The sequence below is a fragment of the Vulpes vulpes genome, chromosome 7 (assembly GCF_048418805.1).
Source record: "Vulpes vulpes isolate BD-2025 chromosome 7, VulVul3, whole genome shotgun sequence".
Lineage (NCBI taxonomy): Eukaryota > Metazoa > Chordata > Mammalia > Carnivora > Canidae > Vulpes > Vulpes vulpes.
In genome coordinates, this window is record NC_132786.1 from 105,792,765 (window position 1) to 105,820,288 (window position 27,524).

The window sequence follows — 27,524 nt, forward strand, 5'->3', positions numbered from 1 at the left end:
AAGATATCAAAAATGAGTAAATCTTACTCTTAGACTTGGTCTCGTAAATATACCAATTTTCTATAAATTAATCCATGAACCCAGTGTAATCTCAATCAAGATATTAATAGAATGTTTTGCGAGAAACATGATAAAATGACTCTCATGTCTATTTAGAACAATAAACAAGCAAAAGTAAACTGGAAAATTCTGAGAGGGGAAAAAAGACCAATGAAAGACTACCTACCTTTCCCAGGTAGGATAGACAGGAAAATAAAGCAACAGAAAGTAAAAATGTCCTACTTAAGGAAAAATCAACAAGGAGATATCAATAGAAGAGTATGGAGAGCTCAGAATAGACCCAAATACACATGGGAATTGAGTGTATGAAATTAAAAGAGTCCCGGGTCCCCAGGATCATCCCCTGGGCCAAAGAAGGCTCTAAACTGCTGAGCCACCAGGGCTGCCCACTAGATTGATTTAAAGAAAAAGTAATCTATATCTTTACCCTGCTTCCCTCCACCATAATAAATCCTAAATGAATCAAAAATTTAATTTTAAAAAATGAAATCATTAAGCAAAAGAAAAATGTGTAAATCTTTTTTAAAATTTTATAATCTTGGAGAGACAAACAGGACATAAAAGTCGGAAATCATAAAAAGTAAGACTGACAAATTCAGTGATAGAAGAATTCAAAATTTCTTTTTTTTTTTTTTTTTTAATTTATGTAGTCATACAGAGAGAGAGAGAGAGAGAGAGAGGCAGAGACATAGGCAGAGGGAGAAGCAGGCTCCATGCACCGGGAGCCTGACGTGGGATTCGATCCCGGGTCTCCAGGATCGCGCCCTGAGCCAAAGGCAGGCGCCAAACCGCTGCGCCACCCAGGGATCCCAGAATTCAAAATTTCTATATTTCAAAAAGTACTATAAACAAAATTAATAAAGAAGAAATGACAAACTGGCCACAAATATTTGCAAGATATCTATTTCCCCATATATACTCACACTCTGTAAAATATAAGAGCAGGAGTATAAATGTGGGTATGGGTATATGAGGGAGTATGTTTTCTCTCTGATTTATTCCCAGGCCTAGACTAGTACTTAGTACATAGTAGATAGTCAATAAATATTTGTTGAATAAATGAATAAGCATTTGACACTAATACATATCAATTAGAAAAGATCAATGCCTAGCACAGTGCCCAGCAAATCCTAAGTACTCAACAAATATCCACCGAAGGAATGAATCCAATAAAAACATGTCCAAAGGATAGGAAGAAACAATTACTGGAACAAAAAAACAAAAACAAAAATAAATGGCCAGGAAACATTATTAAAATGCTCAAACTAAGGAGAACCTGGATGGCTCAATGGTTGAGGATTCACCTTTGGCTCAAATGGCAACCCCAGGATTCTGGGATCAAGTTCCGCATCACACTCTTCTCATGCAGCCTGCTTCTCCCTCTGCCTATGTCTCTGCCTCTCTCTCTCTGTCTCATGAATAAATAAATAAAATCTTTAATAATAATAATAATAAAATGCTCAAACTCATAACTTGGAATTTTTAAAAAATGAAAGAAAGAAAATTAAAACCCTTATGCCATTTTTTAACTATCAGACTAGGAAAAAAAAATATAAAGACAGTGTTGACAAGAGTATTAATAAATAGGTTCCTATACTGTTAATGGAAGATTTAACTTTGGTGAAAAACCTAGCAATATCAATCAAAATTTAAAATACACAAACTCTTTGACCCAGTAATTCCATTTCTTAGAATTTCTCTTACTGGGATGCCTGGGGGTGACTCAGCAGTGAGCATCTGCCTTTGGCGGGGGGTGGGGTGCGGCGGGAATCCTGGAGTTCCAGGATCTAGTCCCACATCAGGCTCTCTCCAGGGAGCCTGCTTCTCCCTCTGCCTGTGTCTCTGCCTTTCTCTCTGTGTCTCTCATGAATAAAAATAAATCTTAAAAAAAAAAAAAAAAGAATTCTCTTACTGATAAATTCATGTATACTGTACATACATGAAAAGATCTATGTCCCAGAATATTCAGGGTAGCCTTTCTATAATAGCAGAAGTCTGTCCAGTTAATGGAATGCTTTATAATAATTAAAAAGTATAAAATAAATCTTTTCTATATCAAGACACATTAAATTACATTAAGTGAAAAAATAAGTTGCAAAAACCAATCCCATTTTTGTTTTTAAAAGTGTGCATATGCAAATACACATTAAAATCTTAAAACATTTAGACATGGTCTTACTAGGAAATACAAAAGTTAAGAAGAAAAGGCGGACAAGTGTACTCATTTCATTAAAAAATTTTGAAGGGAAAAAAAGCAAAGACAATGAAAATAAAGGAACGAGGAATAAAAGTTACATAGAAGATTTTTTTAAACAGAGAAGTGGTAAGAAAACCTGATGGCCCTAGGAATCCAGAGTTATGATTCGTATCCTTATTTCCAAAAAGGATTCTGTGATAGTTTATGATACAAACACATGGACTGTAAGTGCTAAGAAGAAAGAGAGTGGGTCCTTCATGTTCACCATGTATTCCCAGTGCCTACTAGACAGTAATGACTAAGTAAGTATGTGACAAACTAAAACTACAAGTGAGAATGGAAACCATACAGAAACAGGGAAGGCTTGAAAAGGATGATGATTATTGCTAGGTGCCAAAATCTAGCTCTGATTTCCTAGCAGCCTCAGTAAAAAGAAAAACTTGGTATCACAAGCCAATAATCTTCCAACAAGTACACAGGCTACCCCCCCACTGTGGGAGGTGGTGCCAGAAGTATTTACATACTCTACCACAGGTGCTGTAACCCTGGTCAAAGACCTGGGTGCACTTCAAACACCACTGAGACCACCTAGTACTCCGATGATGGTTTACCACTTTTCTCCAACATTGGTGAAAAGAAGGGGCGCAAGACTGTGAGCCTCCTACTATTCTTCACTAAGTTGCTTCTAACTATTAAAGCTAGGAATATATAAAAGCTAGAACATCAAAGATAAATGAGCTGGAAAAGGGAATTTCAGATTCAAAAACCAGTCAACTTTTAATTCCCTACATTAAGGAAGTATTAATGCAAATAACTGAAATTGAGGAGAATAATTATTTACAAATCACCCTACAAATTCAGTATAGGCTACTACTTTATTCCCAGATTGCATCCAGTTGAGCTAGAATGGGAATCCCTCAAGAAAGAAAAAAAAAAAAACAGTGTCTTCAGATGATGACATGTAGTTAGGTTAGACTCTCCTACCCATTTTTAGTAATGTTTATTTGTCAAAAGGATTTGATCAAACATTTGTTTCAATGCAATAGCTAAGTGCTTGCTAGTACCTTTCAACCCCAGCGTAGGTAAACCACAGATTTGCATAAAAGCTACTAGAAGTAAAAGTTATACTAGTCAAATTAGAGTTAAACTTAAAAAAAAAGAGTGGACAAAGAGGGACACGCCTCTTAGAATATTAGAAATATATGTACAAAGAAATCTTTTTAGCAATACAACCAAGAATAACTATGCTATGTGAAAGAGACTTTAACACTGTGTCCCTTGAGTAATCTCTCTGTGAACACAAGAGAACTACATAACTTCTTTGCTTCCATTATTATTTTGCAAAATAGGAGCAATTCTTCATTATGTAGACATCTCTCCCTGTATGCTCAGAGAGAAAAGGTTTTGATTACTTCTACTATTTATATTATTTCAGACAAAAGTGATCATCATTTCTGGGTTTTGTTCCTAAACCTTTGTAGAAGAGACAAAAAAAAAAAAAATCACAAGTGTCAGTGAAAAGTACACATTATTATTACTGATCTCCTGATGGGCTTGTTTCCCCAACAGTTTGAATACTATGATTCCATTTTCTTTAGGAAACTGAAACAAACAGTAATCTTTCCAGATCAAACTTCCACCAAGCAGTTTTAGTACAACATTTATCATACCTAGCAAAACCACCAGAGGACAACTCCATCTGCTACAACAAAACAGAGAAAGATAAAGGTCTCCAAACACTTAATAGCACTTTCCAAAAAAAGGGCCATAAACCTAACACCACTGAAAGAGAAATGCAATCTGCACTTTGCAGACCTAGACAGGAATTGCTTCAATACTATCTTTTTTCCCTCTTCCTCACCATAAAAACTACCCACCCCTAGTTGTGATGTACAGATCTACATCCCAAGAGTCTTAGGAGATTAGGAACCCACAAGTGCCAACAAAGACAGGAAACAAGGACTTCTTTCCCACACAAGCTTTATCGCCATTTCATTTCAATTAATTATGTACTGAGTGAACACTGAAAAGAAAAGCAAAAAGTATGCCCACTCAGAAGCACAACCAAGACAAAGTACAACTCAAACTAGACATATGATAACACAATCACCCCTATCAAATCAAGGTTAGATGTGGAACACCTTAAGAGAATATGAGAATGATCCCACCCATTTGTTTTAAATCATTACTAGGAAAGAATAATTAAAGGGCCCATCAAAAAGCAAACACCATATCAAAGACATGGGTTCACATAGGAACATATGGACTTAAAGAGTCTACCAAAGCTGTGGCTTGGGGTCCGGGGAAAATATTTACTAAATGCCTTCCTTGGGTCCAATTTAAAAAAGAATGGAAAGGAAGGAACTTACTTAAGGAATTTCAGTGGGAAATGCAGGGGAAAAAACAAACAGAAGCAGTTGGATAAAAATTTCGAATCCTTTTACATTGATTTTTTTAGTTTTTAAGATTACAATTAAAAGTCAGCAGGAAAAAGTAAAATAATGCAAAGAAAATTAAATATTGATGACTCAAAAGATGAGGGAGTTAGGAAAGGTATTTTTTTCTCCCTTCAAAAAGGTTTGCATGAAAAATTATAAATAGATGTTTCTTGGTCCTCTTTGTAATTATGTACATTGCGATATCATATAAAAAAAATTCAAGCACGTTTAAAATTCAGGGGCATTTGGGTGGCTCAGTGGTTGAACATCTGCCTTTGCCTCAGGATGTGGTCCCAGGGTCCTGGGATGGAGTCCCACCATTAGGCTCCTCACTGGGAGCCTGCTTCTCCCTCTGCCTAAGTCTCTGCATCTCTTTCTCAGTGCCTCTCATGAATAAATAAACAAAAACCTTCATTTTTGTTGCCAATGGGAAAAAAATTTCAGTTTAAGTTACCATGAGGGGGTAGCCCAGGTGGCTCAGCAGTTTAGCACTGCCTTCAGCCCAGGGTGTGATCCTGGGGACCCAGGATCAAGTCCTGTGTCAGGCTCCCTGCATGGAGCCTGCTTCTCCCTCTGCCTGTGTCTCTGCCTTTCTCTCTCTCTCTCTCTCTCTCTCTCTCTCTGTCTCTCATGAATAAATAAATAAAATCTTAAAAAAAAAAAAAGTTACCATGGGATGTGGAGAAAATAACATTTCTTAGATGGTAAAATTTTGTCTTGGCAGAGCAGGGGAGAAGTGCCAGGTGAAGAGTCACATCCGCACAGATGCACATCTATGATTCTCGATAGAAAATAAGTGCGAAATAGTAAATGGTTAGAGCGTGAAACCACAAACAGCCCATTTCCACAGTACCTTTTCCCAAAACTCATGCTGCAGTTATGATCCTATCTACATGACATGTACTACAAATTAAAATAAAAATCAGCAACTCCTTATTTTAGAATTTATTTACAGTTTATTTTGGTATTTAACTATATTGCAAACATATTTAATAAAAGGTGTTCAGCATGGACATCAAAATTATTATTTGGAAGTGCTACTTTCCCTATTATTTTTAACTCTACGTCCACATATAGTTGATAATACTTATAAATTCCCCAGTTATAAATTCTCCCTTAAACAACAAAAACAAAATGGGTATTTTTCTTTTGGAGTCCTTATTTTCCTTCACCCTCACTACTACAGTTTTCCCATATCACCTTCCCTTCATGAAAACACTGCTGTATGTTCACATTAGCACACTTCCTGAAATATCACAGCTCATCCTTTTAAAATCACAACCTCAATCTTCAAAAAACACATCACGATTTAAATCTGATATAGAGATAAAGATCACAGATTGCTCTTTTTTTTTTTTTTTTGATGAACAATTTCATTATCATAGGCCACTTTGGTTAGAAAGATACCATCACTGAAGTCAAGTACAACTAAACTTGACCTTCATCCTGTCATAATCAGATGACCCAACAAAGGTCCCTTCCAATACAACCAAAAACAGGAAAAGAGCAAAAACACAAAAAAATAAATTTGGCTGAACTCCAGTTTTCATCACTATCTAGTTAGACGGTTTTTTGACCAGTAATAATCTTTATTCCCTTGGAACTTTACCCTAGTAAGGGCCAGTGTCAGAATATCTTTTTTTTTTATTGCCAGAAATTTCTTGCCAATATTCTCTGCTCTATCATTTCCCTTCACAGCAATCTATATAGTAAGCATTTCTAGAAACAACATGGATATAACAGGCTGGGAATATTAAGAATGAAGACAACAAATTGAAATAAATTTCACATATGACTACCAAAAACCCTGGGAACTGGTATGAGGCCCTTTTTTAGTGTTCTAAGCTATAGCAACAAGAATGTTGACTTTTCCCTGTTGAACACAACAACATAAGGAAAAAGGTTTCCTCTTCATTCTTCTTTCCAAACTACTGCCAATCATGTTTGGAACTAGAAATCTAGAAGGATGAAACCAGATTATCAGACTACTTAAACAGATGAAAGTCTCAGGGTTGTTTTCCAAACATGCATTAGCATTTCAAACTTCAGCATACTTGAATTTTATAAAATTCAGAGAAAAACTGGCAAAGAAAAATGTCTTAAACATGAGATTTTCTTATAGCCTTCAATGAAATCTATGTTTTATATAGTTAGATGATGGTGAGTGTGGGTTTGTTCATTTTTTTTAAAAAACATAACCCGAATTAGGTACAGAAAGTATCTTTCAATGAATTATCTTTAGGATAAAACTATTAAAACACACACACCATCCCATACACATATATACACATACACACACACCCATACTACTTTAAAGGCCTTTTGTTAAAAGCTGTTGAGACAGATTTCTTTAGTAATATGACTGAAGAATTGAGAGGGGTTAAAAATATTGACAAGATAAAAATCATCAATTCCCAACACATTATCACTCAATAAAACACCAAACAATAGTTGTAATGTCAAATAGGACTAAAGAGTACGCTTCATTATTATTGAGCAATAAGCTTTACACACTGTTAGTCTTCAGTCGTAATGTTGAATACTATACACATACCAAAAAGTATACATGCACACTGAAACTCATTGATCTTTTGTAAAGGCCAATTTTTGGTATTTAAAAAGTTGTGACTAAATAACTTATTTTGGAAAATAAAAAATTTAAATCACAAGTTAAAAGAGAAAACGTACGTGAAAATGTCCTGTACACACATACTCTAAGTAAGATACACTTTGCCTCTTTTTAATACCCAACTTCTATAAGACCTTCCATGGAAGTTATTTTAGGTTTAAAACTTATGGTTTTCACTTCCAGTTCCACATTTTTTTGTCTCCTTTATTCCTGTAGTTGGTTAGATTCAAACATATAAGACCAAAAACAAAATTGCTTTAAATGACCTATGGTGGACTTTTTTAGTCGACTATTAATTCTTTCTATATTTTGATTTGGGGTGGAGTGTGTCACTAAATGGTGATATCAACGGAGCATGAAAAAGGATTTCCACTGGTTTTGTTTTTAAATAAACAAATCAAAGCTTTTTCATTATTGTAACAATCTAAACAAATGCCAGACTTGAAGGTATTAGTCCTATATAATTTTTAAGTCTTCTATCTAAAATGCCTTCTTTTTTTGCTACATTAGGCTAATTCTTTAATAATTACATGTTGTCATGTGGTCCCTTCCTAAATAAGCCTCAACTTCCTCACAAAAAATGATGATAATATGCATTTCATGAGGTTGCTGTAAGGATTAAATGGTTTAAAATACATAAGTACCCAGCATGATAGCCTGATACACCAAAGGTACTTAATAATAAATATTAGTTGCCTTCTAGAAAATTCTACATTATGAAACTTTTTAAAGTTGATTAAAGCAAAGCTATTTTGAATCCATTTATTGATAAGCCCATGTGAATTTTATGCTTTTCACTCTATTAAGATTGTCAGACTTTTTTTCCCCAAGGAAGCCTGGGGATGGGGCGGGGTGGGGCGGGGAGAGGGGACACAGCAGGCAAAAACTGAAAGAGAAAAACAACACAGATGGTGTTGCCCTTACTTTCGTTTTCTTAAAGTATTTTTTTAATAAGCTTGACTTTTTACCACCTTATTATCTATTTTTCCAAGAAATACATTTTTGCTTAATTTTGTTTTGTTTTGTTTTGTTTTAGGAAGTCTAAAACTAAACAGACATCCTATGCTGAAGTACACCTCAAAGCGGGTTATTTTGGTTGCTGAACGTTTTACAGCATAAGGCCAAGGTCTCTTTAAAAAAAAAAAACCCTCTGAAGATTACTGACAACGAAGCATTCTCTCACAGTTATGAATTATTTCACATCTCTTGAAGGTTTCACTTGGTCAATTTTATATGCAAAGACACTTTCTCATTCTTTACTTTCAATCCTGCTGTTTTCTATGCCGCAGAATGCTAAACTCATCGCAACCCAGCTCACTTCTCAACACCCCCTGTTCCACGCCAACACCCACCCCTCGCAAAGAGATGCCCCGCATTGTTTGTGCTGAGTTGGAAACAATACACTTCCACTGCGGTTAATTTACATCAGATGCTGCCTGGCCTGGGGAGCGGAGTACTGTCTTTTTCACTCTTTCTTCTCGCGCTCCTGCCTGCCGTTTTTTTTTTAATTTAAATTACTCTTTTTATTTTAAAAACTTCCGGATGTTTTATTACCTTGGCAGCTTTACTCTTTCTCTGGACGGCCTAAAAAGGTAAGTTTAAACAGTTTTTGCCAGGTTAATGTCTTTCCTTTTTTTACACGTGTATCTGACAACCAGAATCCATAGTGTTAAAAGTACAATGGTGATGTTGCTTTTCTACCACGCTAACTCACTTTGGTCACAATTTCACTGTCCTTTGTAATCTAAATATACCAAAAACAAAAATGTTATTTTACATGCAGTTAGCTGGCTGTTCTCTAACCATCTTTATTAATAGTAACGCATGTGCTCCTGAAGGATACAAGAGGATTTGATGCTTGCTTTTGCTGTTTTTATTTTTTTTTTAGAAAACCATACACTATACATGCAAATACAGTAAGTCATTATTTCCTGGAGTAACATTTATTAAGTATTAAAATTATTTAACTTTTGAAACCTAATATTAAAAATACTGTAAAGCCAGCTTTGCTCTGAAAGCCAAATGGCTCCAAAAAATAGTTTTTAAATTTTTTCCTGATATCTGAAAAAGAATTAAGTATAACTATCTTTAATAAAATTTACAATTAAAGCCATCCCAGAGACCAAAATGCTAACCTTCCAATCACATTTCACTGAATTAACTATTTTATCTAAAGTCAAATAAGTTAAACATGTTTCATCAACAGTTTAAAAATAAGGTATGCAAAGACTTCCAGCATATGCAAATGACACAAATAATTAAGAATCACATTTCAAATTTAAAACACTTCCACCTATGAGATTCCAAAAGTATGAGTATATGGTTTTAACATTTACTCTCTGCACTACTTTCTCTTCTCCTCTCAAACTAGCTGCCTCTACACCCTCAACACACACATAAAATAGATCATTTAGGCCAGTGGTATTTTAGTACATCGCCCCTCCTCCTCCACTTAGACAGTCTTGCCTTTTACATCTAATGTGGAGGTTCCCATGGCAACACTCACTTACACCAATACTATTTCCAACTGAAATGAAAGAAGCCAAAATCTAAATGCTCCATTACCAAATTACACATACTCTGAAACGAGTAAGGATTTTTTTCTATTATTTTTTAATGAAAAAGTAAGTTTCTGGAATTTCTGCAAAAAACAGTTATTTAATATTACATAAGTAACTAAAAAAGCAGTCATTGTAGACAATTTTATATATGCATGTTATTACACGAGATTTGCATGAGCTTTTATTACATAAAACTGATATGCTGAACCAAGACATTTACTTAATTATCATTATGAATAGTAAGTATAATTTTTACTAATCCAGTCTACTGTATCAAATGCTTGCTTTTTTTTTTTTTTTTTTTTAATGTTAGCTACATGGCTCACAAAAACCCTGGTGAGAAATTCTAACAAAACAAGCCAAGAAGCAATTCATGGACAGCAGGAGGCAATTCCAGAACACAGGCACAATCTATAAAGAGAAACCACTACAGCTTTTTGATGTTAAATAAGTAGAAATATCAGCATACAACAAAGCTAAGAAACAGACTGTTGTATCAAGTTTAAAAGTAAAATATTGAGGGTCAAATATCTTGAGTACCTTTGTCTAGACTATTTTCAAAACTACTATTTTCAGATTTTTATAATTTTTAAAATAAAATTCTTTCTCTGAAATACTTTAGTTTGTATATAGTTTTAGTACAACACACATTCCAATCAAGTTATTCATAAATATAGAGGAAAGGGGTGGGGGGGTTATGAGTGTGTGTGTGTGTGTTTGTGTTTAAAAGCAAAAGCATCAAGGTGGGAGGTCAAACATTTACTTTGAAAACATATACATTTCTTAAACAGGTTGTGCACATTTCTAAGAAGCCTCACAAGAAGAGGCAAGAATATAAAGTGAGTAAAATTTCATAAAGCTTTTTGATAAATGATCAAAGGCTAAGCATTAAACATCTCTGCATGGTGAATACATTTTTAAAAGGATAAAAATCAATAGAGCATATACTGAACCTTATTTATTCTGACAACATATCATAGCACCTGGATATGTTGTATTAAATAATTTGTTTCTGTACAGTTTATTAACATATGTGGGTTCATAAAAATAGAATAATTATTTTAGTTTAAAAATCATACTTCTATAAAATTTATAATGAGGATTTTTTTTCTTGCTTTTACATTATCATCACTTTCTTAAAATGAGCTGAATCAAAAGACTATAAATAAAGACTCCCTCAAAACCAGTACAGGAAACTCCAAGAATTTACTTTCCCAAAAGCAGCTTTTAAGACATGAGCATGAACTGCCTAATGAATCTCATAGTTAGGCTTGTGAAAAGGACCGACTTGCACCTTTCAGAGGTCTTTCTCTCTTCTTAAAAATTCTCATACAGTGAAACCTGCTGACACTCTTTTTTATAAGGGCTGAGGCGGGTGTGAGTGTGTGTGTGTTGGGGGAAGGGGTTATTTGCCGTATTGGGGAGTTTCTGCAACATTTGTGAGGGTTTTTATAGGCAAGATCCTCTCTCGAGTATTTAGAAAGCAAAACAAAAATAACCAACTATTAAGTGTTCATTCTACTTAAAAAAAAATAGCAATCTTCTGCAAATGTTTCAACATTTTACTTTCATTTCAATATCAACCACCCATTAAGCAAACATTTGCAGTGTTCAGAAATTTTTCCAGGTCTTTGAAGACATTTAATCAATGTTGGTATTAGATATATTTTTAAGCCAGCTTCAAAAGCAAAATCTAGAAAAAAGTACTATGACCTCTCTTGAACAAAAAAGAATTTAATTTAAAAACCGTCCTTTATCACAGGCAGGTTTGGATGCAATGCCACCTGGTGGCACAAAAAAACTCTTAACTAGGCTTCAGTTCTTAGAAACTGAGCTGTTGAAACTACAACCATCATCCCTTTGACTACCCTCTCCCGAACAAGTTATTCATCCCATAGTTTAACAATAAATGATAATTTTTATTTAAAAACTTTAAAATTTTTAAGTAATTAACTGCATGTGACAATTTCTTCAATGTTTAAATATCATAAAAGAAACAAAATATTTTTTCAAAAACGTAAATTAAAACCACAGCATTAATTTTTAAAAGATGAAATGCTTAAGAATGGGGGGGAGCGATGGAGTAACCGAGCTGCTTTGTAAAATTACACTGTATAATTAATTCCATGGTAAGAATGTTTTTATGGTGTGTTTTGGTGACCTTTTATTACCATCAAGTTCACAATGCTGGTGGGCTGCCTTTTAATCCCTCCGCAGACAAAGGCCCTAAATAAACACAGATCCCTTCCTGGGAAAAAGTCCACTCTGGTTAAATGGTAAGGAAATGAGTAAATCATTAGTAATCTTTAAAGCCAAAGCTATAAACTCAAGTTACCTTAAGTTGAAATGAAAGTGTCCTGCAAGAGTTTCAAAGTTCTGTCACAGATAGAAATCTCCAGCTCTTGACTCCAGACTAGGCGCCAGCTGATAAACAAACAATTTAAGTCAAGAGCTGGAGAATTCCCAGCTTTTTCATTTAATGGCTTTGGCCAAGAGTATTTATTGCCTCCAGTTTTATTCTCACTTAGCTCTAAGAGGAAATTTAAACTCATCATTATCTTAAAGTCCCATATGGGTAGCAGTCAGCTCACCTGATAGAGCTCCTCTTACTCTGTACCAGTTTGAGGCTCTACCAGAAGTGATGTAATAATGTAAACTAATTAACTACAGTTTTAGGTTGACTTTTTAACAGGCTAAATAAATTTTGTTCAATATACTTTATATTCCCACTCGGGGTAGTAACAATTCCAAAAAGTTTAACTTTACAGTTTTACTCCAAACTACCAGCTAAAATGGAAAAGGACAATGTAATCTCTCTCTTATTCTCCCACATGCTCCAGACCTGCCTCCCTCTCCCTCCTCTCTCTTGCCCTTGTCAACTAGCCCTTGAATATTATATAAAGTAACTTTTCTAAATCAAATATAGACTATTCCTATAAATTTTAAAATACCAATGTTGTTCCATCTATTTCCTAAGAGAAGTGTGCAAGATTTAAGATGTAAATGCTTTATCATGAAAAGCTACTGATTTTATACAAGTACTAATAAGAATTTAAAAATAGACCTCAATTAAAGATCATGAGAAACCATCAAATATTTCTTAAGGCTATTTTTAAAAGTTTGCTCTTAAAGATTACGATCTCAAAGTTATCATTTATGCTGCTGCTCTTATTCCTTTCTCAAGATTATCATTTACCTTTAGAAAAAAAAAATCTCATCTCTACTTAGGATTTTATGTTGAAATAATTCTTTTAACTACTGGAATGTTTGCAGATACTTGATAATTACAATAAATCAACTATTCTTCCTCTAGCTGCTTGTTTAATGAAAAAATGCTGCAAGAAAATGTTTACAGCCTAAAAATAGGCTTTATGGGTAAAGGGTTAATAAAATATGGCATTAATGAAAAAGAAAAATTCTTTCCCTCCCACTTCTTAATTTTCAGAAAGTTTTATAAACCTACCTTGGCTGAAAAAGCCAATTAACCATTTCAGTGTCTGCCAAGACTATTTTTCTACTCTTTCAATATATGTACATAGTACATTAAAAATGTTGGCCACTTGAGAACAAGTATTACCCTAACACATAAGAATTAGGGGAAATGAAATGTAATTAATGATAAAACTATTTGTATGCCCTGCCTCATATTATGTTTCATTTAAAAAAAAACCTCCCTAAGAACAATGCTATCTCAGAGACTGCAATGGATAAACATTTGGATGACCATAACTAACAGTCAAAAACTCAAAAAAGATGTCAGGGACAAATCTTAAAATCCTTAATACCCTTCTAAAAAAGTCCACATCTCTCATATTGATAGAGGTAATCTGGCTAAATACAAAACACCACCAACAAAAACCCTCTACTTCCACACAAGTTAAAATCACTTCAAGGAAGAAGAGGGAAGCTAAGTCTGCTGCCATACCTTAACTGGCTCTGATGGAAGGGTCCTAACTATGAAATGTGCCTGTAAATTTAAAATTTTCACAACTAAAACACCCAAAGCAACGCAAAACAAAATAGAATTATACAGCAAATATATAGAGAGAATTTATACTCAATATACTTTCATCTGCTAACATTACCAAACTTTAAGAAAATCAGACATCTAGAAAACCACAAATAAATTTGATAATGGTTTGATGATGAGGACAAGGCACTTGTGAAATTCTTAATTCCATTTCCTCCTCCCACTTTACCCCCAGTGCTATCCAGGGATCACAAGTAAAACAAAATAAAGACATAATATGCCGGTATACTGGAACTAATTTCACACTGCTTAGGAATCAACAGATGTTAATAAAAAATAAATTACATATAAGTAATAGCTTCAGGGGATTTATTTGCTAAATATACTTTACTTTTATATAAACACCACTAGGCAGTTCTGAACTGTGACCAGACCCAATTGTGTCTGGTCTGACTTACATCCTGAATGGCAATTAAAGGACATTAAAAATACCCTAGGATTACTTCAGACAGGACCCCTGCCTTATCCGTGCACTTTCCAACATAACCAGGTAAAGAGAACACAGTATCCCTCCACCACAGGACAGAGCCTGGCAAGAACAACCCTGGTAATGGTTACTTGACTGGAAATTGCAATGCAATTAAAACCTGGCCTGCAGATTTGGAGGTGGGGGGGATTGCAAACTCCAAGGAACTGAATTCTTAGAAATAAACTATGTTGTCATTAGTGATAATAATTATTACTAACAATAAACAGTAACAACAAACACTGAGTGAGGTGATCTAAGGGGATCTCTAACCCATTCTTCTACTATTTTCTTAGGAGACAAATTATTAAAGCTGCCTCAATTATGTTACATTGGGTGGTGAGTCAGCAGTCTTCTCTAAACATGCTAAGAACTCATTAACGCCTTATATAGGGACTCCTATAAGTTGTCTATGACAAGTCGTAGGGGAGATTTTGGCATGCCAAAGAATGTAAAGAGGGTTTTGGGGCACCTCTTCTTAGGGACAAATTTCAAAGAAATCCTTGGAATTTATTTACCAAACATTTCTGAACTGGCAAACTGGAGAAAATCCTAAACAAAAAGGATACTTACTAGATACAAGGTGATAAGTAAAATTATGGGTATATCTAAATTGCTAACATAATTACCCCATTTCTGGTGTCTTAGTATTGATGAATCTTATGTCATTTTTAAGGAAAGGGATTTGTCCATCAAACAAAATTAAAGAAAATTTTAATTATTTGAGGTACTAAAGCTTTAAATAACACCAGAACAGACCAAAGAAAGACTTACTTTAGCTAATATTTTTCAAGACAGAATAATTCAAGTCTCTCATACAAAAGTCAATGCCACAAAATGTCTTTCTTTGATTTTACTCTTTTTTTTAAAAAAAAGTAATCTCTAGACCCAACGTGGGGCTCGAACTCACTACCCCAAGATCAAAGGTTCCATGCTCTGTGGACTAAACTAGCCAGGCACCCCTGCCACAAAAGGCTTTTAAATTTTATAAAAGTTAATAATGTAAAAAGAACTAAAAATTATCATCATAGTATAATTCTTTAAAGGGAAGAATCCATGAAAATGAATTATCTTAACCCTGTTAAACCAACTTATTTCAAAACATTAAAAAAAATAAAATCTTACTACAGTAAGACTAAAATATAAGAACAAATGCCACACATAATACTACTTTGTAATCAAACAGCTTGTGAGAACATGAAAAAAGATGTATTGTGTGTGATAGCCCTTCCCTCTCCACACATTATCAACCAAAGCAAATTCAGTTATATGAAATATGGTAAAAGAATTTACTTTTGGACAGAAATAGCAATGTTTCAGCCCAAAGCCAAGTAAAATTGCCAAGTTATAAACTTCTCTAAGAAAACATTTTAGTGGAAATGCCAACAGACCCTTAACTATAATGGTGTTAGGTGCCAAAATAGAAATAATTTTTGTTTTTGTGGTCCCTTTACCATAAATTAGATACAGATCTAGTGAAAAAACAGTAGATACCCAGTTCAGTGAATAGTTAAGGCCAAGGCTACACACTTGATTTTAAAAACAATAATGGAGTCTATGTGAGACTTTCACTGAGGAATTTAGCAAGCAAGTCTAACGCTCTAAGAGAAACTCCTTACTAGATTTTGTGCTTACTACTCCGTATTCTAAGAATACCTCAAACAAATTACTAAAACTTACCTCCGCCAAATAGAGTATAAAATTTGGTTTCTGGTAGGGAACTATTATACAAACACATATACACCAGTTCAATTATTTAATTTTGACATTAATCTCTAACTGGAGCAATACAGTTTAGCAAATCAATGAGGCTTGCCAGCCCGGGGAGCCTTGGGCTAACTCCAAGTGCCACTTCAGAGTCACTTCAACTCAAGGTCTACTGTGCCACTCTACAGACATATTAGGCAACTGGTGAGTTTATTCTTTAATTATCCAAGCACAGTTAAGTACTCTAATTATGCCCTTGGAGCAGACTCAACAGTATTTGGTCATTAGTCACAAACAATAGTTTTTAATTTACTTTATGTCCAGCATTCATTATATAAGAGAACTGATCAAATTGGAACTAACCCTGTGATAGCAGACCCTCTCCACACTAAAAAAAAAAAAAAAGCCACATATCCAAAATGGTGTGACTAAGCAACATGTGACTTTAAAGAAGGATTACAACTTTCATAAAGATGTGATTTACACAAGACAGGTAAACAGATTAGGACATCATATTTGAGGCCAGGGCCAGGGGCTAATTTATAGAAAGCCCAGTTAGCTTTACTTTGATAACCACAAACTGATCAACAATGGCATGGTGTCAGACATATGGGGAGTCAATTTAATAATTGAGCACAATTACCTGCTAAGTCCTGGTGATACAAAGATAAATGTTCCACACACATACCAAGCTTATTCATACCTCAGAGCCCACACAGGGCTGTCTGTTTCACTGAAACACTCTTCGTCTGGAGTTGTGCACTCAGACCTCTGCTTAACAGTCACCTCCCCAGAGAAGGCATCCTGTCCACTCTAGGTAAAACGACCTTCCCCTAAAGATGGTTTCATTAACTGCTTACTCTCCCTTTTTGTCTTCATAGCACTTATCATTTCAATTATTTTTGTTATTCTCTTTATTCCTACTAAATCATAATCCATGAGGTAAAAGACTTTGAATATCTTCAAAGTGCTATCTTTGGTGCCTAGACCATACCTACCCCATAAAAGGACTCAATAAATGTTTGTTGCATGAAATGAAGAATGAAGGTACTGTAGCATAATAGAAAAATTAGAAAAGAGTGTATGACCAAAAACAATATATAGGGGGATCCCTGGGTGGCTCAGCGGTTTAGCGCCTGCCTTTGGCCCAGGGCGTAATCCTGGAGTCCCGGGATTGAGTTCTGCATCAGGCTCCCTGCGTGGAGCCTGCTTCTCCCTCTGCCTGTGTCTCTGCCTCTCTCTGTGTGTGTATCTCGTGAATAAATAAATAAAATCTTTAAAAAAAGTATATAATCTTGTAAGAATTACATAAATATAGTCATTTTAAGTACATTTCATTGAAGAAAAAATGAAGACCTTCATTTGTAGAGTACTTTCTTTCCCTAAAAGTTCTAGGCTCTCCCTAATATCAAGTGAACTTCTTTGAAGTTTTTAACAGAAGTACAACAAAAAATGAAACTAAAGGTGTTAAGAGAATCATATGAGCTAACCAATTTCCTTTCTTCCTTGCTTAAAGAATATTTACTAAAGAACTGTCAAATCTAATTCCAAATTGCACTGGTTCTCCTTGGATATAACTGGGAATCATCTATGAGGTTTTTCTTCTTCTTTTATCCTAACCCCACCCCTGTGATCATAATCACATTTCCCAATGGTATCTAATATTATAACATTTCAAGTCCTTATACCTCAGAACAGATCGTATCCTAATCAAATTGAAACATGTGAGGGCTATGTCAAAATATTACTCTACTCTATCTTTTTTTCTGACATTTATTTGATTAAACAGCACCAGCCAGTGGATCCAAAACAGAAAAGACCCAAAAAGCCTCTGGTTCTATCCCAACTCATCAGCAGAACAAGAGTCCTGATAGCCAGTTCATAAACATTTCAGGATGGGGTCAACATAATAAGATTGATCTGATCTCTCCAGAATTCTATTTGAGAATAATGTCCTCTCACTCATTTCTTCTCAAGTGACTCTGAACAGAAATGTTAGGCCCCTTCCAGATTAGAAGCCAACCTCTCAAGAGTTAGAAAAGGATGCAATTCTCCACTCACTCCCCAACCAAAGGTTTCACTACATGGTAGTGCCATTTAGCTACCAAGGAAGAAGACAGAGGACCTGCAACTAGATAAAATTGTTAAGAAATGAAGTTAACAGTAGGCCACTGTTTTCAAAAACAGAAAAGCTACCTCAGGGTGAGACTAAAAGGGAGAAGGTCTGGTGGAGTGTGGGAAGAGCCTTAGACTAAGGTGGGAGAGTAAGATTCTAGTTCTAGATTGGCTCTCAAGCTGGAGAACCCCAGGCAAGTCATTTAACTTCTTTGGACCTCAATTTCTCATCTATAAAATAACAAAGTCAAATTAAATTATTGCTAAAGTCCCTTCTTTTTTTTTTTTTTTTTTTTTTTTTTTATGATAGTCACAGAGAGAGAGAGAGAGGCAGAGACACAGGCAGAGGCAGAAGCAGGCTCCATGCACCGGGAGCCCGACGTGGGATTCGATCCAGGGTCTCCAGGATCGCGCCCTGGGCCAAAGGCAGGCGCCAAACCGCTGCGCCACCCAGGGATCCCTGCTAAAGTCCCTTCTAATAATAAAACTTAATTCTAAGAGCGCAAAAGACACTCAAAAGCTAGATGTACTATTTAACCCCCAGCAGTACATAAGAACACCAAAATGAGATTTACCAGAATTTTTACCAACTTATTTTTCCATACCCTACTAAATATGGGTATCTTGTATCAGTTCACCAGGGTACTACTTAGGTAACAATTTAGGCAAACATTCTCCTTTGATACATTCTCTGGATCAGGAATACAGACATACAGGTCTGGGACCTGATTACAGCAAATGAAATGAAACTCTTTTCAGGACTGGCTTAATAAACTTCATTTTAGCAAATTAGCTTTGGCAATAAAGTTAGCTTTTATACGAACCACAATACCATCATTCTCCTTCAGAAAAAGTTTATAACACTTAGATTAAATAGACACAGGTAGCACACTAATTGATACATCAAGTAACAAACACTGCTACATAATTATGGAAATATCAACTGTATTTGGCTCCATCAGTTACCTACTGCTATATTACTCCCTCAAAGTTAGTGGGTTTATTTATTGACAATTCTCAGGGTGAGTAATTTAGACTATCCTAGCTGGGCAGTTCATTTGCTGGTTAGGCCTGAGGTCACTAATGCAGCTACACTTATCTGGAAACCTGACTCTAGCTGGATGGTCAATGGCCTCACTCACATGCTTGGTAGTTAGTCTGTGTCCCCAGGTGGCTAATCCAGGTTTCTATATGCGACAGCAGCAGAGTCCCCATAAGCAAGATAGGACAAGACTCCATGTACAAAGTGCTTTTCAAGTTTATCCTTGTGTAACATTTACTAATATACCACTAGCGAAAGCAAGTCAGATGGCTCAACTCAGAGTCAAGGTAGCACATGAACACACAGAGCAGATTCAGAGATGTGAGTCATTAAAGGTCATTACTGTAACAATGTATCACACTAGCAATGGGCTATTTTTAGCACTGTACTGAAATGATGATTTTATAAATTAAAGGACAACCTCCCTTTAGCAGTCTTTATTTTCCTCTTAGAATAAATCAGAACTTTACAGAAAATAGTATTTCCTAATACGGTAGAATATGAAACAAATCTAGTTTTGGTCTTGAGCAAATGATTAGTTTTCTTCAGTCCAGCCTTTATAAAAAGTCTCCAACTAGAAACTAGTCTTCAACTACAAATTACATATGTATGTGTATACGTGTGTATGCGCACATGTGTGTGTACTATATTTGATTACACAATAATTTTGGAAACTTGCAAAATTATGGAAAATCATAATACCTATAATACTACCATTCCAAAATACCCAGACCACCTACTATTAATATCTGATATAATAATACGCTTTAAGAATTTTCTTAGTGAGGGATGCCTGGGTGGCTCAGCAGTTAAGCACATCTGCCTCAGCTCAGGGCCAGATTCTGGAGTACCAGGATCAAGTCCCACATCAGGCTCCCTGCATGGAGCCTGCTTCTCCCTCTGCCTGTGTCTCTGCCTCTCTCTCTGAGTCTCTCATGAATAAACAAAATCTTAAAAAAAAAAAAAAAAAAAGTTATAAGTGAGAATCCTTGTCCTCTAATTGAGATGATCATATGATTTTTAAGTATGTTAATGTGGTGAAATAGATTTATAGATTTTCTAATATTAAGCCATTTGAGTACATAGGAGATAAACCTGATTGTAGTGTTTGATCTCTGTTATACATGGTTGGATTTAGTTTGCTAATGTACTTTTTAAAACTTTTTACTTCTGTTTTCATGACTGAGACTTAAATTTTTCCTCTCTCACTCTCCCTTTCTGGTTAAAGTATCAGTTACATAGGTCTTATAGAATGAGTTGGGAAGTGTTTCCTCTTTTTCTATTGTCTGGAAAAGTTCATACAAAATTGAAATGATCTGCTCCTTGAAATTCTGGTAATATCCCACCTGTAAAAAATTATCTGAGCCTTAAGTTCCCCTTGTGAAATTATTTTTTTCTTTTTAAATACTTCCTCAACTTTTTAACAGTTAAAAGATGATTCAACCTAATTAATTACTTCTTGAATCTGTTCTGAAAAGTTAAATTTTCAACAAATTGCTCTTGCCTTACCCACAGCAATTTGGACCAAAAATTCACAATTCTTCAAAGTTGTGACATCCTTTTGTCTGAACTTAGAACAAGGAATGTATTTCGAGAGTACTAAATAATAAAAGCGAGTTTTGTTTTTTTTGTTTCCAATGAAAAAATTGAGACTCCTATAAGGAGTCTAAAAATAACTGGATATATCTTGGGTGCCACAAAACTGTAATTGCTATTTCTGACAAACAGAAATAGGTGTGCATAGATTTTAGCTGCCACTTACCACCAGAAACAGGGGCATCCATGAAAACTGCTCCCATTTTCTCGACTTCTTTGGCCAATTCTTTTGAAACTGCAGGATCAATAGTACTGGAGTCTATTAATAGTGAGCCTTTCTTCACTTTTCTAAGTAAATAAATAAAAATAATGTTTTTTTAAACTATAGGCTTATAGTTTTAAAAATATAGTTTACAACTCTGAATAAATATTTCATGCAACTACCTACAGAATTAGAATTTGCTAAAAGCTGCTAGATATCAAAGAGGTCTTCGCTTTAGTATTAAAAACATTATTAGAACTGGTTCAAAATCTCAAATCCATTTTCAGATCAATTAAAGTTCAAAGTAAACCCACACTCTTTCAAACAAACCTAAATAATCTAATAAACTACATGATATAAATTCTGGTTTCAGGTGAAATACACAATACCATAATAATATAGGTAGGCAATTTAAAACACCCATTAACTTTAAAAGGTCTATTTGGTAGGATTTAAATTTTTGTTTGTAAAGTAGCTGGGGCTCTTTAAAAAGTATTTTATTTGCCTTTAACAAGCCATATTGCAAATTTCACATATCCATGTCATTTCCACAAGGTAGAATAAACATAAACCATCGAAATTTAGCCATATGCTTCAGGGTGGCATATTCTTAATAACTACACTTTTTAAAGATAAAGTAAAACATCAAAGAGACAGAAAGGAAAATAAAGGAAAGAACCTGGAAATCTCACAGGCAAAATTTTTTTGTTCTTTATAGTAAATGTACATACATACATTGGCAAAGTGGGAAAACAGCTTTTTCTTCTACCATATTTTATATCAATAGTAAATGGCATTCTTTTTTTTTTCTTTTTTAAGATTTTATTTACTTATTCATGAGAGACAGAGAGGCTTGAGAGAGGGAGGCAGAAGCAGGCTCCCCACAGAGGAGGGAGCCAGATGTGGGACTTGATACCTGGACCGTGGGATCTCAACCTGAGCCAAAGGCAGATGCTTAACCAACTGAGCCACCCAGGCACTGGCATTCTTATAATAAGACACTTTTGTTTATACTGTAAGTGCAGATTATATCTGTCTACAGGGCTCCTAATCTATGCCTATCTTCACTGGCTAGGAAATGAACCTATGTTATAATTTATTTAAGGACTATGGCTTACCTTTAATTCAAACTTCCCAAAATCCTTACTATAGATTAATTAACCCACATGACATTTAATCATAATTGTGATTGGAAAATTAGAAATGAATAAAGATAAATATTGAAGAAGGAAATGGAAAATCACTGCTAAAAACTATTTTAAAAAAAAGAAAAATCTTTCTATAGAAAAATAGCATACAAAATGCTTGAAACAACAATTTTGAACATATTAATTGATCTGGTCCAAAGGCAATGATGGAGTATATTCCACAGAAAGGAAATATCATGCTCTATTATAGATCACCTCAATATGTGGAAGTTTCACTTTATGTAACCTGAAAAACAAGAATTACATTTACCAGTGTTCATCCACATTCTCTGAAAGCACTCCCTAGGCAAAACTTTTCTGCTAGTTGGCCACTATATTCCTTAGTAAAGAATATTAATAACACAGGATTTTGTCGCCAACAAATTTTTAGTTACTTTTCCTTGAGAGGCAACCCAGGGCCATAACTGCAACAGACTAGATAATGACACAGAAGTTACCTCAAGACCACACACACCGTGGGCTTGAGGGCTCCATCCAAAATTAGTGTCTTTCAACCTTCCCTGAAATCTAAACATTTATCTTATCAGTTTTCTGCCTAATATCCAAATGTCTTTTGCTTCCAAGTTTGTTAGTTTTCTAAAGCAATTCAATTCCCTAAAACCTCATATTTCATGTATTACAGCTTCATGAAATTAAACCCTTTCTTTTAGCCCTATATATATATACGTCTATAGGGTCTCCAGTTGTTCTAGCTCTGCTGAAATTCAACAAGAAAACAAGTTAGAAACAGTAACTGGTAAGACAAGAAAATCAAATTGGAAATTCAACCACTGTCATTCTAACACAACCACAAAGATTTGGCAAGAGGTAGAAACTAACCAAAAAGTTCTCAAAACCAGGAAAGTTAAGCACTGGCTAGAAAACTCTGACCTAAATTATATTTTATTTAAAGAGCTACTGCTAACCTTTAATTCCAACTTCTCAAAGTTCTTAGTACAGATGTACTAACCCAGAGGACATACAATAACTTTTTATAATATAATAAAATGTTAAATAATGGTGTTCTTTCCAATGTTTGGTTTTATTTTTCATAGAACCCTTTCCTGAATTTCTATAAACCATAAGAAAATTATGCTTGTAACATTTGTACAGTTTAAAATGCAAGCTTTAAAAGTCTCTTAAACATGTTAGCCATGAAAGCATAAGTTTAATGTAAGAGCTAAGGAAAGAAACAGAAGCAAAAAAAAAAAAAAAATTATTCCCAAAAGTCACATACTTGCTTTCAGTGAAAAAATAAACCCTTTACAATGAGGGAGAAACCACAGTATTCATTTTTTTTTAAAAATAAGAAAATTGTATAGAAAGGTTTAACAAACATAATTGTACTTCCTAAAGTGTTAATAAATGTGAAATTCATGAATTATCATAACAAGGAAAATTTCCACAGCTGAGAAATACATACTTTAGAATTCCATTTGCTCCAGAATAAGCTTCTATTGCATTGATACTGGTGGGCAACATTGTAATAATTCTGTCAGCTTTTTCAGCTACATCTGCTGGGGAAGACACTACCTTTAAAAAAAAAAATTACAAAGGCATATTATTTAAATTAAAATGAAAGCAGTTTCTAGAGCACAAGCAGGATCCACTTTTTATGCATGGTGACAATGAATACAACTAATTCTTGTTTCCAAATGACAAAAAAAAAAAAAAAAAATTACTGCCTAAAATAGAGAGTCCATTCCTTATGCACATAGAGATGAAGTTTCTATGGAATCAAATCTACTGTTTATTTTAAAAAGTGTGAAGTGAGTTAAGGGGGGAAAGGGCAAAACCCAACAGTCCTGGGAACAGACGTACTTCTCATGGATTCCTCCAACTTGGATTCTTAAACAGCATACTTCTTGGTAGATGCTTTGACTAAGAAAAACACTAGTGCAACAGGGATGGTAGCTGAACTACAGGATTCTCCAGTGATTGTATAGGCAGCAAAATCTCCTAGTAAATTCTCAAGCCCCAATTACTACCATCCTCCAGTCTCCATTTTCAAGGGGGAAAAAAAATTAAGCCTGTATGGAAAGGAAAAGGTCAGGACAAGGATATGAGCATTTCCTGCATTAGCTATAGCACTACCATCAAGGCTGAACATGTGAACTCCCAGGATTCAAGTGGAAACTATAGATACAAGAAAGACATACAAATAGGCATCAAGGTATGCTCTCATGTCCACCCTCATTTCTGCCTTATGATGACCACAACATACGGTAAAGGAAAGTTACTGTCCATCCTCTATATGTGTGCATGCATACATAAATGTACACACCCTCACTCGCATTCCCAAAACCCCTTCTCTCTCTTACACATGCACCTTGATACACCTATTCAGAAAGCTGGAAACCAAAGAGGCCAGAAGAGACTGGGAGCTCACTTTTGGTTCAAACTGTTCTTTCTTTAACAAAAAGAATCTATCACCCCATTGTCACAAAAGCTCCTCGAAAGCGTTATCTCCCCTTAAAAAAAAGACAAAGGACTTTCAGGAGGATAAATGAAGACTTCTCTGTAGAATGATGTACATATTTATCAGAAATGGACATATTTTCTGCTAGGAAATGTGAACTGACATGTAAGCAACCTAGAAATGGGAAAGACTCTGCTTTCTGTGTGGTGGAATTACACCTAACATTTTCTTTTTGTCTTTGATACGCAGTTGATGAAAGTGGAAGAATGGAAAGGCAAACAGCGTATATTCTAAATATAATGAGCTAGAGGTAATCATATTCAATTTTCCTTAGCAGACTATTAGCTTCTAAATCAAATTTGACACAAAAACAGTTTTAACATAAAGTAATTTCTTAAGTCATACTTTAAAATTTTAGACAATCAAGTATCCTAACACTTTGTGTATTAACATTAAATGCTAAAGTGAAATATCTCAGGCCCTAAAACAAGAGATTCTCTTTCAATGTTTCATTCTAAAGGCAATATGACATTTTAGAGTCTAAAGAAAACACAATCAACAGTACATTTTGATACATCATCAAGATTTGCCCCAAAAATTCTGAAAAAAAAAAAAAAAACTTTTCTGTGAAATTACAAAGAAATACTTCAGTTTAGTAAAAACTCTCCTATGCCCAAATAAATGCTGGGATTCAAAAAGAGACAACTATTTGCTGGCAAACAGTTTACAATTACTCAAGAAAACAGAGCTGAGTATGATGAGTACAAGTAAAGGAAAAGTTATAGAAGTTGTATTTCTCTACTTCTGGACTATATAAAAAATGTGGGTTACACAGAGAGCCTCATCTATTCATCCCTCTTTGGATGAAGTAATACATACAATGCAAAACAATGGCATACCTTTCAATGGCTTTTCCTTTCATCTCAGCTCCATCTCTCTTGCTCTTTCAGGGACTGCGGTAAGCCCTGAGGTCTAAGAGTCAATTTCAGACTTTCTCTTAGGAATTCAATGAGTCTCTTCCTTGAAGGAAATTCAATTACACCTAGATAACTCCTTGAAGAGGTGCCCTCAGAGGCACTAACAATTAGTTCACAGATCTAAGTAGACTTCACACCTAAGCTCCTCATACCCATAAACTGGCAGTGCCAATTCACGCAACTGCCAAGTGCATGGAGTGCCCAATCAACCCCCTGCATCCCTAGCATCTGCTTCTTGGGATGCCTGGGTTGCCAGAGTACTGCTAACCCCTCAATTATATAGGAAAGTAGTGTCAAAGCTCACAGGTCCGGAAAAAACACACAATGATAGTGATAGCTGGAATGTCACCACTGTACTGGCCACAACTGCTCCATATCTAATGACTATATACATTTGGTACATTATAATAACATTCTCTAATTTGCACTACAGAAGGCATGTTTATTAGACAGATACACAGACATGTGTGTCCAGCTATTCAAATCATCTTGACTTCCATGGGATGACTTCAAGACTCTGAAATAATTGACTGACAAAATTTGGCCACGACTCAAAAGCTGGGGGAAAAAAACAAACCTTGTTGCCAGTCTGACATTAACCACAAAAGCCTTTAGGAGCCAAACTAATTAGAGTCCCTTCAATTACATTTACTAATTGAATGGATAAGCAAAGACAGCATGAATCAGTGAAAGGAACACTAATTTGGGAAGCCAGAGACCCAGGTTTAGTTGCAGCCCAGCCACTAAGGTCATGTGTGATTTTGTGAAAATCACTTAACCTCTCTGGCTTCAGTTTCTGAATCTACAAAATAAGAATAGTCACTTGGGTTATCTTTAAGGGTTTCTATCTCCAAAGTGGAAAGGATACCTAGGTAAAGAAATTTTTCACATTTAGTAAACTTAAGTTCTAGGAAAGTTTAGCCTTTGTGAAAAAGGATTCATGGGATATGATCAATACAAAGGTACAGCATTAACAAGACTCTTCTGTACCTCCCTATCTGTGGACAGTCACTGACCTGGCTGACTCTGGGCCACGGCTCTGCTCTATCATGATCATCCAGAAAGATCTTGCTAATGCCATCTGCTTCATTCTTAAATTATTATGAATTAAGATGACTCTACTTTTCCATTATCTCAATTTTAACTACAGGAGATTGGTTCCGTTGTGTATCACAATATCTTCAGTCTTTAAGAATTTTTGTAGCCAATTTCTCTGGATTTAGAGTCATCTGTATGCTAATACCTATCAATGGCAGGTATGCAATACAAGGCATAAAAGACTGGACTAATCAAAGACAAAATCTGCTTTGCTGGGTTGGGGGGCAAGGATGGGGGCATCAAGGCCAGAGTAATCTGAAGGAATTCCACTGCCTTTTTACATATCCATCGGAAGGAGACAACTATTAACTAGTAACTTTACACAAAGAAAAACCTCACTGACTTCCAAACAAAACAGTCACAAAAGTTAAGATCAGCATTGCTTCTAAGAAAGCCAAATGGGTAAGAGAAACTTGCTAAGAAGCAAAATGAACATGACCTTGGTTAAACCTGCCACTCTGTTTTTTAATCTTTCCAAGTAGAAAAGCATACTGTTACTTCAAAATTAGACTACACTTGAAAAACGGACAAAAACAATTTGTGCCTACATCTTGAAACATTTGGTCAACAATGACAGAGCCCACTGAGCAAGAGGCTTTTAAAGTTCTCATTTAATGAGACCTGTGTGGATGCCAGCTTAGATCCCGAGGGAATTACTTAACCAAACATGCTCAGCCTTACAACCCAAGAACCAGATAATTTCCAAGTTTTCAAAGAAAAAAAACAAAAGAAAAGACAATCTAATTAGGCCTCGTTCAACCAGAAAACTCACACAGAAATGGTGTAAAAGTCCCAAGACT

The 27,524-nt window shown here is 35.0% G+C and overlaps 1 protein-coding gene across 1 annotated transcript in view; it reads right to left on the minus strand.

Moving 5' to 3' along the window:
* Nucleotides 1-27,524, minus strand: part of HIBADH (3-hydroxyisobutyrate dehydrogenase) — a 108,652-nt gene that overhangs the window by 64,091 nt on the left and 17,037 nt on the right. The window contains exons 3-4 of the mRNA XM_025993098.2: nucleotides 23,654-23,763; nucleotides 21,008-21,129 (exon numbers count right to left, since the gene is read on the minus strand). Coding sequence (XP_025848883.1) covers nucleotides 21,008-21,129; nucleotides 23,654-23,763 — 232 coding nt within the window. The remainder of the gene's footprint in view (nucleotides 1-21,007; nucleotides 21,130-23,653; nucleotides 23,764-27,524) is intronic.